Here is a 13,436-nt window from a genome sequence, read left to right as displayed (position 1 = left end):
CCTCCCACTTCAGCCTCCCTAGCAGCTGGGACCACAAGTGTGAGCCACTATGCCCAGCTAATTTTTGTATTTTTTTGTAGAGATGGGGTTTCGCTATGTTGCCCAGGCTGGCCTCAAACTCCTGGACTCAAGCGATTCACCCGCCTTGGCCTCCCAAAGTGCTAGGATTACAGGCGTGAGCCACTGCACCTGGCCCAACAATAGATCTGTATTTCTCACAGCTCTGGAGGCTGGAAGCTCAGATCAAGGTACCAGCAGATCTGGTTCCTGGTGAGGCCTCTTCCTGGCTTGCAGGTGGCCCTGTTCTGCTGTGTGCTCACATGGTAGGGAAAAAAATCTCTCTTTCCATCTTCCTCTTTCTATAAGGACACCTGTCCTGTAGGACAGGTGGATCAGGATGGGGTGGATCAGGGCGCCACCCTTTAGGACCTCCTGTAACCTTAATCACCTCCACAAAGGACCTGTCTCCAAATACAGTCACGCTGGGGTTTGGGACTTCAACGTATGAAACTTGAGGGGGCACAATTCAGTCCACAACACACTCATACTTCCATGCGGCTGCTAGTCAGAGGGACAGAGACTTCCAGTGGGGCCTGTATGGGCTACAGGGCTCAGGAGGTGATGGCTTTCAACCTGCTTTTGAGGGCTGGCTGATGGAGAAGGCAGGTATGACTCAGAGCAATAACAGAAAAAACAAAAAAAACAACTTCAACATGCTTTTTTTTTTTTTTTAAAAACTAATGGGGGGAAATAAGTAAATGAGGGCTTGACAGGAAACCCTGTGGCCATTTGGGTAGGACAGTCTCTTCAATGTGCCAGACCAACCTGGGCTATACGAAATATGTGGCTTCATTGGGCCCTGGCGGTAAATGCCAGGAGCACCCCACGGGTATTCTAACAACCCCCGATCCTCCACCCCCACATTTCCATCTTCGCTCTGGGTGGGTGGCACAGCTCGAGGCTGAGAACCACTGAATTAGACACTCCCCTGAGGCTCCTTTTAGCTTCACAGTCGCATAGCTTCATAAAATTATATCTCCTGATCACGGGAACACAGCCTAAAATAGTACGCAATCTACAGTGTTAGACTGTCCTCAAGTGTCAGCCGTTGGCTCCAGATTCACAGCTAAAGATCTCAATGTTGGAATTGTCCAGGGCTCAGGCCTTGGGCCTCTTCTGTCTGCATCCATTCCCTTGGGCTTAACACCCAGCCTCATGGTTTTAAATACCATCCATACGCTGAACATTTCCAAATTTACATTCCCGCTAAGACCTTCCTCCTGAACACCAGACACATATCCCACCACCTACAAAACAGGTCCACCTACACTGAGCAGCATTAACATGTCCACATTTCCCTACACCTGCTCCACTCACAGCCTCCCTGTATCTCAGCTGAGGAGACTGCAGGTCTTCCCTTGTGCCAGCCACAATCCTTGGCACCCTCTTCCAAGCCATACCCCCCTCCAGTCCATTAGCACATCCTGTTGGCCCCACCTTCAGAATATAGCCCACCAGACCACTTCTCACCACCACCAATGCTACTTTCCATTACCTTCTGCCTGGACAGTAAGAACAGCTTCCCAACGCAGAAAGAGAGAGAAAAAACAAACACTTATTACAAAAAAGAAACTTCAGAATTCCCATTGGTTTAATTTGCTTTTAAGTCTTGATAATTTATTTGAAATTTCCAAGCAAGAAGGTTATTTTTTTAAATTGAGAAACCATGCAGAGATCACTGTTAGAGGTGAGGGATATCCCAATTACCCTGACTTGATCATTACACATTGTAGACAGGTATCAAAATCTCACATGTACCCCCAAGATGGATAACAACTATGATACATCAATTTAAAAATAAAAAGAAAAGAAATGGTGCTTTCAAAACTAGGATGGGGCTGAATGCCGTGGCTCACACTTACTATCTCAGCATTTTGGGAGGCCAGGGCGGGAGAATTGCTTGAGGCCAGGAGTTTGACACCTGCCTGGGCAACACAGTAAGACCCCATCTCTACAAAAACTTAGCCTAGCATCATGCTGCGCACCCACGGTCCCAGCTACTCAGGAGGCTGGGGCAGGAGAATCACTTGAGCCCAAGAGGGAAAGGCTACAGCGAGCCGAAATTGTACCACTGCAGCCTGGGTGACAGAGTGAGCACCTTGCAGAAAGAAAAGAAAAAAAAAATAAGATGGGCTATCATCTTTCTAACATCTAAGAGGACCTAATATATCCTATACATAGTATTTAGTATTTCACTCACAGCTGGCTTTTGTATGCTTCCTGATTCCATGTAAATATTTCTTCTTGGTACAATATATATATCTAGAAAGGTAAATAAAGCATAGCCCAGAGTTTTTTGTTTGTCTGTTTGTTTGGGAGGCTCTGAAGCCTTATTCCTTGTATCTATCCTTCAGGGTAATAAGGGGTGGATTATAATTGCAGTTTTCCAGTCCTGGGAGAACACAAACACAATGAGGTTATTTGTGTGTGGCCCATCTTGAGTTCACATGACCTTTATACTTAAATATCTCCCTTTCCTTCTCCTGTATTCTTTTGTGATTCTTCATATCTTGCATGATTTATTGGGCACTCAATATATGCCAGGCACTCTGCTAAACAATTCACTCACTCAGCAAATACTTATTGAATTTACTGAGTGCCCGGAGGTGTCTGAATAACAATCCTGGATACAATAACTCACTATTCGGAAGAAAAAAATAAGTAAAATACACAGTGTGTGGGTGGTGAGAGGAACTGTGGAGAAAAATCAAGCAGGAAAGGGGGACGGGAAGTTTTGGAGTGGGGGTCAGGGGGTTGAACTCCTAGGGAAGATGGTCAAGGGATACCTCACTGAGGTGGCTCAGGGGAGGGGCAACCAGCCCATGTAAACATGTTGCATAATCTTCATAGGTTACAGATGGAGTAATGTTCTATCATCTTACAGATGATAAAGGTCACAGAATTAAGAACTGGAGGGTCTGAGATTTTCAACCCAGGTCTGTAGGACTCCAAACACCTCATTCTTAATTACCCTCCACCTGTACTGCTTTCAGATTTATGAAAACTAAAGACTGAATTCTACTGTGCAAGAATTTCTATTGATCAACACGAAGGTAGATACTGCAGAGACAAAAAACATTTTATACAGAAAGGTCAAATTCTGTAATAGCTCCCCATTAGATATATTGGGAGAGAAATTCAAAGAGGTAACCCAATCTTCTTAACCTGACATTCAACAGGAATGGTAATTCTAGAGCTTACACTTTGAGACATTAAATCGGCTCAGCTCTAGGCATCCAATTGACTATGGATAGACTTTAATTTAGCCCAAATCCAACAAATGTGGAAGGCATCCCAGCTGCCCCTTTAACACATGCAAATGAACATGACACACTGGCTGGAACTAAAATTAAACCCACCTAAAATGCATCCCACACTGTGGGATGAATATTCAAACATCTGTTTGGACAAACTCATATTTCAAAAACTTTGAAAAAAAAATATATGTACGTATAGTTTTGGGGACTTTGTAGGGACTTGCAAGGGAGGCAGATGAGAAAGCCAGCCCACATGCTGATGAGCCATGAGAAAGAACACCATTCTTCTCTCAGCTCACAGGATAAGTAAGTATGTCAAGATAAAATCTTGTGGGAAAACTAGCTCTTAACCCACATGGTGAAAAGAAATTCAGACCATCTCATGGAGATGTCATGCCAAGCAGTCGACTGAAGTCATCAGGGAAGATCTCTGCACTAGATTCTGCTAGACTTTATTCCCCTGAGTTTAGGCCAAGCCCTTCTTAAAAGCTACACGTACTCTTTCTGGTCTTGTCAGTAGCTCTTAATCACTGGGCAAGTTATCAACATTCCGGCACCTCCATTTCCTCTCTGTGTACGAAGATAAGCTTCAAGCCTATCTTAAAGGGTTGTGTGGATTACGTGGGTGGGGGCCGGAGAAGCACCTGGCATGGGCTGCTTGGCCTGGTTAGCCTGGGGATGGGCTGGCGGTGGGGAAGTACACACCTGGGACCCTCTGGAAAAAGTGAAGGACCCTGTCCCCAGAAATGCACCTACATATACACCTGCGATCTTGCACACAGCTTCAGCCTCAACACTTTCACAACATCCCAAAGCCCATGCATGGCTCCCTGGAGGTCCTTGGACCCCAGGTTGTCACCCCTTATTTTAGATACAGTACTAAACAGTTAGTCAAGCTGACTTTAACCAGGACAGCATAAGGACTGAGTAGAGCTGGCTTTAGAAAAGAAATTAATGGATGGCAGGAAACATTAATCAAAGACAATCTTTTGGAGTGGAGTTAGGAAAATGATGAGATTCTTACTATTATATAAGATATGTATGTTTACATATACTCATATGTATCAGATATTAACACACAAACACACACACACACTTTTCCACGGCCCTAAAAAAACTGTAAAGCTACATATTTCTTAAATATGAGCTGGAATAGATGAACAGAGCTGACTAGAACCCAAAGAAAGCTGTTAAGAAAGGAAGCTCCTGGCAGTTAACTGGCACCTACACTGTCCATAAAGTTCCTTGAGAGTAAAAGAGAAAAATCTTCTTTCACTGTATGCAGTGTGTGTGAATGCAGTTTCACTGGCCATTTGTCTCTCTCCAGCTCTCCCTCCCCCATCCATCCCTGAAACTCCAGCCCGTGAAATTAGACACTTGCTGGCTCTCTGGGAGCCCCACGCTTTCCTGGCAGGGCTTCTGCACTTCCTTCTTTCTGGGTGTCCCCACCCAATTCACCGCTCTTGGGACCTGTCCTGACCCTCCCACCCTCCTGAGTGCCTCAAAAGTATTCATGCAAAGTAGACTGCCCAACCCATGGAGCTACACGACCTCACTTCCTGGTGCACCTGCCACCCCTAGCAGCTGGAATGGGACCAGATTTTTCTGGGTGAAATGCTAGGATCCGAGCACAGAGTCTGACATATGGTAGATGTGTAATCTATATTCCATTCACTGATGAATGCATGACTCTAACTTAGCAGGAAGATATACCAAGCACCCAGGAAAACAGCTGCCTTCAAAATGCAGCTCCTTATTTTTTCATAATCTGAAACAAGACTAATTCACTGAGAATTCCAACGTGAAAGACCTCCCAGTCAAGGTTCTTATCAGCAAACTTACAGATATGGGATAACAATGAGGGTTATGCATATCACTCTCCTGATAAGTGGTGACAAATACTCTTTTTAAAATGCCTACCAACCTCCTGAGCTGAGCTTCATAGACCCCAAAGTACCCTCCACTCTCAAGATCTTTGAAGAATAAAAAGGGGTGGGCACGGTGGAGCACGCCTGTAATCCCAGCACTTTGGGAGGCCGAGGCGGGCGGATCACTTGAGGTCTGGAGTTCGAGACCAGCCTGGCCAACATGGTGAAATCCCATCTCTACTAAAAATACAAAATTTAGTCAGGTGTGGTGGCAGGCAGCTGTAATTCCAGATACTCAGAAGGCTGAGCCACAAATTGCTTGAACCTGGGAAGTAGAGGAGTAGAGGTTGCAGTGAGCCAAGGTCACATCACTGTATTCCAGCCTAGGCAACAGAGCAAGACTCAGTCTCCAAAAAAAAAAAAAAAAAAAGAAAGAAAAAGAAGGAGGTCAGGAGAGCAGTGGTTCATGTTTGTGATTCCAGCACTTTGGGAGGCTAAGTCGGGAGGATCACTTAAGGCCAGGAGTTCAAAACCAGCCTGAGCAAATGGAGAGACTTCACCTCTACCAAAAAAATAAAAATAAAAAATTTTAAATAAATATGATCTGGGTGTAGTGGTGAATGCCTGTAGTCCTAGCTACTCAGGAGGCTGAGATGGGAGGATTGCTTGAGCCCAAGAGTTTGAGGTTACAGTGAGCTATGATCGCACCACTGCATTCCAACCTGGGTGATAGAGTGAGACCCTATCTCTAAAAATAGAAAGAAAGATGTGGACAAGAGCCTTTCCTTCAGTACAGGGTGTGGAGATGTGGCACCTGTCCCTCCTGTGTTTCTGCTCAATTTAACATCTATTGTGCTGGGTAGTTCATTTCTCCTTTCTAATCTTTAGAACATTTCCAATATAAGCTGTCCCAATAAGCAGGAATTTAGATTTTCTTCCTCCAAGGTTGGGAACAATGACAAATTTTGCATTTTTGTGAATGGATCATAAAAATAACAAGTGATCACTAAATATAAAGCCAGTCACACAACTCTCTTTCTGACTTCCACACTCTGGCCAGAAACCCACAGCTTCTGCACACTGCCACAGGGCACCTAAAGACTAGAGCTGAATCTAGAACCATCCTTCCACTGCCTATGGGTGAAGTTCCATTGCCATATACCTCAGGATTTTTCCTAGTTTTACAACACACATTCAATTTCCCAGAGTAATGGAGAAGTTCTAGTGTCACAGGTGAAAGCGACGTACTGGTTTGTGTGAAAGCAAATGAAGCTGCAGCAGGTGCTTAGTGGGGTACTTACTGGTCATGCCGGGTGTCAGGGATGGCTCTGTCCATTCGAAGCTTATCACTCTCCACCTGGTTGAACTTGTTGCGGGCGTAAGGGTCCTGCCCGGAGCGGACCATCGTCCCTCCAACATAAGCTTCCTGGTTAAAGTCTGGCCACCGTACTTTCCCTAAAAAGAGCAGAGCAGAGGGTAGGGATGAGGGAAAATGTGAGCAAGTGCTCATCACAGAGACTGCAGTAAGTGTTAACTCCAGAAATCACATCCATGGCTTCTTTATATAGTGGCCATTTTAAACAACAAACTAGCTGAAAACAGCACAAGCAAGCATCATCCTGTCTACAACCCAGAGAACAGGAAACTGCAGGTTTGCCATTTACAGCATGAAAGTTAAAGGCCTGGTGTACAGGCATCTGTCCAGTGAACAAAGTAAGATCAAAGTACCCATAACTGTGGCATCATTCATGTTTTCTATAAAAGGAGATGTTCTCAGCTTGTCCCACCTTTCCAGGGATTATAATGTTGACATTATCTCAGGTAGGGTGAAGAAGATCATGTATAAACTGCACATAAGGTATTCCATCATGTAACATCAGGTAACACAAAAATAAATGTTTGTACAAAAAATAACCCCTAAAGAACAGGATATCAAAATACCCTTTGGTGAGACCTTGTCAAGGGGTCCTTTTTGCAGCTGTTAGTATGCCTGACCCCACAGGGAGAAAGTGAAGGATGTGGCTCTCAGAGGTGTCCTCATATGCACAGCAGGGGCCTGGCCATTCCTAACACACACATCATACCTGTTCTCTTCCTGGAAGAAAGGAAGCCAAGGCAGCCTGCCTGTCCCCTGGCATTGGCCTGAACCCTAGAATGCCAGGCACAAGGTTCTCCAAGAACACACCACTGCACTGAGGAGCTCTACCCTAGGGCAGAGGCAGTGTTGGCGACCAAGGAGCATTGAGAGGAGAGCACGGCTAGGCGAGTGAAGTCAGGAATGAGCCCAGGTGTAATAATGGCAGAGCCAGAGAAATGCACAAAGGCAGGACGCTCAAACAGCAGAAGATAGGTGGAAGGAGAGGCAGACTTGAAGCAAGGAGAACATCTATGATTCTGTGTCAACCTGGGTTTCAATCAAGCACCATTCACCATTTGCCACCTATATGATCTTGGATATGCTATTCATTGTTTGTAATTAAGTTTCCTACAAAATAAGTAAATAGAATAACAAAAGGTTCTTCACGAGGACTTAATGGCCTACAATGTTCCACTTCATAGATATGACAAACTAAAAAATAATAATAAACACCACCAACAACCCTGCTCACATGAAACTCATACAATTTCCAGTGGTTGGAACTGCCATGAAGAAACATAAGGCTGTTATGGGGGCAGGGAGTACAGGGTTCCTGTTCTTTATGGGGTGGTCTGGTAAGGCCTAATAAGATGATTTTGAGCAGATAACTGAACAAAGGCAGGGTGTGGGCATGCAACTCCCTGGGAGAATAGGGCACCGCAGTGCAAAGGTCCTAGTGTCGACATGAGCATGCCCATTCAGGAACCAGCCAGGAGGCCAGTGTGACTAAGGAGCAAGCAAGAGCCTGGCCGTCAGAGCCAAGGTTGGAGAGGGGAAGGCAGGGCTGCCGGCAGCTACACGAAACAGGGCAGCAGGGGGGAGACAGCTCTTTTGCAGCGTGTCAACCCTTGGGTCGTGCAGTTGACCTTGAAAACACGGTATGATAATAGCATGTGTACCTCCGTATCTACTTTCCCAACAGAAATCCCTCATTACACAATTGAAGGGCCATTGTGTTCCTTTCTCTATTTCAGAGATGAGGAAACTGAGAATCAGTTACATGTAATTTGTTCAAGACAGAAGAGTAAATTTTCTATCTAAAAGCTCATCTGCTTCTTGTTGCAATGGTCCTGCGAGGTCAGAACCCCCATCTCATCACAGCTGGTTGCCGTGGAAATGATGCTTGGCGGGGGTCACAGAAGTCTGGCCTCTCAAACAGAAAATCAGTTCCAAAACCCACGAGCCTGGCTACAGCGATGATACCACGGCCCCAATAAACAGCTGCCTGTGAGAGCCGGCCAAGGTGTCAGCATCTTCTTATGCCGCAAATAAAATGTTTCCAAAACATGTTACTGGAAACATGTTTTCCGTGCAAAGACCATCCTAAAAATACTTACTTATCCTCCATTCTCTCCTCATCTTCCTGCCTTCACCCTCATATATTTTCAAGGATGAGAAGAAAAATAACACCTACCTGTGCTCAAGAGCGAGCAGCTTCTACTCCTCACCAGTGAGTTTATCCTTTCACGGACTAATACAAAAGAAGCTTTGAAGCTTTTGTTAAAATCTAAACCAGCAGCACCTATGGCAGAATTCCAATGAGCTGGTTCTAACAAACGTATTTAATGTCCTGAATACCCTGCACCACGGAACTTTGAACTATGGAATAAAGAACCATGACGGAGTCCCATGCACAGCCAGAGAAGAGACCACCACCCGAGAGAGGTTTCATCCTACCATGTAACTCTGCTTACAGCCTCCTTGCTTCTCACCGGCGTGCTGGGGACAGCAAAGTGTGAGGACTCTGGTTGGTGTCGGCCTGTGTGCAAGGAGAGCAGTGACCATGGGATAAGGCCTCTGCACAGCTCTAGAAGCTTCAATCCCATTTCCACCCATACATCTCTTTGTGCTCTCACACCCCCACAGCTCTTCTGGAATAAGACCATCACAGCACAGGGTCTGCAAGATGTCTAATGCCAGTCATTCACAGGGCGGCTCAGACCCTGGCCTGCGGTGCATACTAGGTGACTCCACATGAGGTGTCATGCTAGATCCTGCAGGGAGAATCAGCACACACAGGCCCGTGACCCATGCTGTGGACTTCATGTTCTAGGAGGTAGAGGGAGACAGACAAGAATCAAATGACTGTACTAGGCCTGGCGCACTGGCTCACGCCTGTAATCCCAGCACTTTGCGGAGGCCGAGGCAGGTGGATCACGAGGTCAGGCGTTTGAGACCAGCCTGGCCAACATGGTGAAACCCCCATCTCTACTAAAAATACAAAAAATTAGCCAGACGTGGTGGCAGGTGCCTGTAATCCCAGCTACTCAGGAGGCTGAGGCAGGAGAACCGTTTGAACCTGGGAGGCGGAGGTTGCAGTGAGCCGAGATTGCGCCACTGCACTACAGCCTGGGTGACAGTGCAAGACTTCATCTCAAAAAAAAAAAAGAAAAAAAAGAATTAAATGACCATACTAATAAATGTATCAATAAAAACTGAGCTAAGTGCTCTGAGGGTGAAAAATGAAGCATCTAATGGAGGAATCTTATCTAGATTGGGAAACCAGGGGCGGCTTCCCTGCAGAAAGAATATTTGAACTGAGATTTGAATCATGAGTAAAAATGAACTTGGAGAAGCCCTTGAAACTTCACAAAAATATCATCTTTCTTCAGCACCCAAAGACTACATGAGCCTACTGAGCGGTACCCTGCCCTGCCGCCTCCTTTGACACAGGAGCGTCTTCAACAGGACCCTGGTGTGGGCCCTGCCTTGTCTTGTGGCAATCTCCCTGAGACACACAGCTGTTTTACTAGAGACAGACTATCAACGGTATTTCTTTCATAAAAGCTTAGCAGTACTGGAATACTACAGGGGCTTTCAAGTTTGCTTGACAATGACACACATTTAACGCTGTGACCCAGGTGTCACAATGCAAACATACACACCCAACTGATACAAAAGTCTCACAATACCAAACTCACCCTCACTATATGCGAGGAACAGATCTATTCTATTTTTGTTTTAGGTATCTCTCGAAACTGGCTTCACCACCTAATGATGGGTCACAACCCATAATTTGGAAAACGCTAAGCTAAAGAACCATTACTAAAATTGGTTATTTCTGTACTATATAGAATTGCTAGGGTTGAAGTTACCCCCAGAGGCAAAGGCAGGAAAATCCATGGAGAACAAGGTTTGCAGAGGGCACATGCGTCCCAGCCCAACCTCACGCAAACAGGGACATGGCGAGAGGTACACAGAGTAGGGTATGAGTCAGAGGTTAGAAAGAAACAGCCACAAAACAACCAACAAAACGCCTGAATATATTGCCTTCCTAAAAATATGACATGACATCCATACATCATCTTGTGCTTTTATCATCTCTTCAAAAATCTTTAAAAATAGTTCTGGAAATTAAACAGCTTTAGAAAATAAAAATATATGAGAATCTCGGGAAAGTGGACTTGGCTAAGCAGAAGCAGCTGACGGAAAATACTTCAAAGATATAACATTTTACATGAGGAGGCAGAAACTAGCTTCATCACCAAAGTTGACAGGAAAATAAAACATACATTTAAATAACATGAGAAAGGTATTTAAATAACATGAGAAAAGAAAGAGAGCATTATCCTAAGAAGGGCTGCGAAAACAGTTTGCTTATTAAATAAGGTTATGAAAATATTTTTGAGGAAATTTCTTTCCAGAAGATAGACTTCTCTTAGATGTAGTCTTTGAAACCAAAGAAGGAATTGTTTGACCTTACCAGCCTTGAAACCCCTGATTCAGTAAAAATGAGAAGCTTACAGCTGATTATTCCGCAGACAGAACAAGTCACCTGTCTGCGATCCCATGCCGACCTACCAGGGCTGGAATGAGGTCTGCGCTAGTCCCAGTCAAACCCTCAGGTGGTCCCACAGACTGCCCTGCTCCACACATGCATGGCCATGTCCTCTGAGAAGCACTCAGCCCACAAGGATCTCACTCTCCTGGGCTGCTGGTCCTGCCCCTGCCACTCCTCGTACGCCCCTGGGCTGCTGGTCCTCCCCTGCCACTCCTCGTAGTCTCCTGGGCTGCTGGTCCTGCCCCTGCCACTCCTCGTAGTCTCCTGGGCTGCTGTACTGCCCCTGCCACTCCTTGTATTCTCCTGGGCTGCTGTCCTGCACACACCACTCCTCGTATTCTCCTGGGCTGCTGTCCTGCCCGCGCCACTCCTCGTATTCTCCTGGGCTGCTGGTCCTGCCCCTGCCACTCCTCATAATCTCCTGGGCTGCTGTCCTGCACACACCACTCCTCGTATTGCTCCAGGCTCCCCTTCCCACCCAGGTGAAGACGGAGCTCCTCACCTCACAGACTCAGCCTCGCCCGCAGCACCCCAGCATCCCACATGCGCAGTCCACAAGCACCTGTTAAGGGCTTTACTACTGAAGGTCTCGTCCTGGGTCGAAGGTACCGGAGGCTGACCGTGAAAAGGAATCCAATCCTGCGCGTGACTGGGAGGAACGCAGCTTCGTGTTAGTTCTTACACATCTCATCGCTGCGCGCCGATACAGCCGCATATGAGACGTGCTGTGGTCTTGCGCCGGACGCTCACTCCTACGCCTCTTTCGCTCGTTTGCAGGCATTTTTTAAATGTGTTCCACCGCAAAGCCTGTCAGCCCTCCCGAGCCTGCCTACCCTATCAGTCAGATCGCTGGCTGGAGCACGGGGGAACAGAGGGTGCAGAGCTGGCCAACAGGGGTCCAGGCCAATGCTGTGTCACCGATAAGGATTCAAGGACTTGAGCAGACGAGGAGCCGAACACACACACGCACGCATGTATGCACGCATGCACACACACACACACACACAGAGCACAAAATCCAAGCATGAGGGTGAGCCTGGCTCACTGACTCCCTCTGACACTCTGGTTTGTATAAAATGGAAATAATATTCCACTTCTGGGGTTGTTATAACAACTAAATGAGATGATCACAGCAAAAGTCCTACACTACTAACTATAAAATTAACTGATATTTACAGGCAGAAATGACCGAACACAAACAGAATGCCCCTGCCTCTCTGATGTAACCCCCTATGCCCTCACCCAGAAAGGGCTGCTGGGAACCACCCAGCCACCAGGCCCTCTGTGACACCCATGAGGGGTGTCCCACTCTGCAACTGACCCCGGGGGGCGAGCAGGAAGCATAGAGGGAATCCCTGCTTTCTTTATGGGGTTCCTGTGGGCACTGCCCAGGCGAGCAGGGGTACAGACCTGGGGATGCACTGAATTCATGCCCTGCTGTTACCCACGAGTACCTCCCGCCCTCCCCATAGCGCTATGAGAAGTGAGAAGGCGGGGCCAGTGGATGATTTCACCTACGTCTACACTTGTATCCTTTCATTTCCATCTGCTGCTCCCAAGAAACACCTGGAAATAACAACTCAATGTCATTCTCTGCTTGTTTCAGGCAGGGGGAGATGTGAGACAGGTCCCATGTCAGGTGGAGTGTGGAGGAAGAGAGGCTTGCTCTGAAGCCAGGGGTGTTAGTGCTTGAAAGAGGAATAGTCCAGACACAGCCCACTTTACAAAATGGAAGTGCCAGGGGCCTACTCTAAGAGCAAATTAGTTTTACTATCAGCCATATCATGATCAGTTAGGTCCTTAGGTTTTCCACTTAAGCTGTTTTTCACATTCCTTGGCAGTACTGGGTCTGAGAAACCCAGTTCTCAGGACTGTGCAGAGACGGGAAGCACCAGCCCTCTGCCCCTCACCTGTGCATGCCACGGGCATCTTCCTTTGCCATTTTCTCCTGCTCTCTGCATCACCCAGAGGGCTATTGAGGCCCACAAAGCCTCTGGGGGCTCCCACTCAGATGCAGAACTTCTCCTGCTCAGCAGGGATGGGGTGAGGAGAAGCGGGGCCTGCCTGCTGACAGCAGCTTGTGTGCTGGACGGGGCAAGAATGCAGGAGCCTGTGTCCCCAGGTGGAGCTGTACCTTCCCATCTCCTGTCGAGGCCCACACCCACCCTCTCTCACTCCTAGGGTTGGAAGAATACTAAAGGGATGTCTCGCACTTGCTGTCCTGAGGAATGTATGGCTGACCTCATAAGACAGACATTTTATTTTGGGTCTTAATTTTGGAGAAAAACAATCCACCACCCTCTATTTTCCCCAAGTTGATCAGAACAGCCCAG

At 46.8% G+C, this 13,436-nt stretch overlaps 1 protein-coding gene across 1 annotated transcript in view; it reads right to left on the bottom strand.

Moving 5' to 3' along the window:
- Positions 1-13,436, bottom strand: part of GALNT2 (polypeptide N-acetylgalactosaminyltransferase 2) — a 215,067-nt gene that overhangs the window by 72,037 nt on the left and 129,594 nt on the right. The window contains exon 3 of the mRNA XM_031016643.3: positions 6,487-6,640. Within this exon, the coding sequence (XP_030872503.3) occupies positions 6,487-6,640 (154 nt within the window). The remainder of the gene's footprint in view (positions 1-6,486; positions 6,641-13,436) is intronic.

Source organism: Gorilla gorilla, chromosome 1, assembly GCF_029281585.2.
Source record: "Gorilla gorilla gorilla isolate KB3781 chromosome 1, NHGRI_mGorGor1-v2.1_pri, whole genome shotgun sequence".
In the NCBI taxonomy this organism is placed as follows: Eukaryota; Metazoa; Chordata; class Mammalia; order Primates; family Hominidae; genus Gorilla; species Gorilla gorilla.
This window is presented reverse-complemented; position numbering and strand designations above follow the sequence as displayed.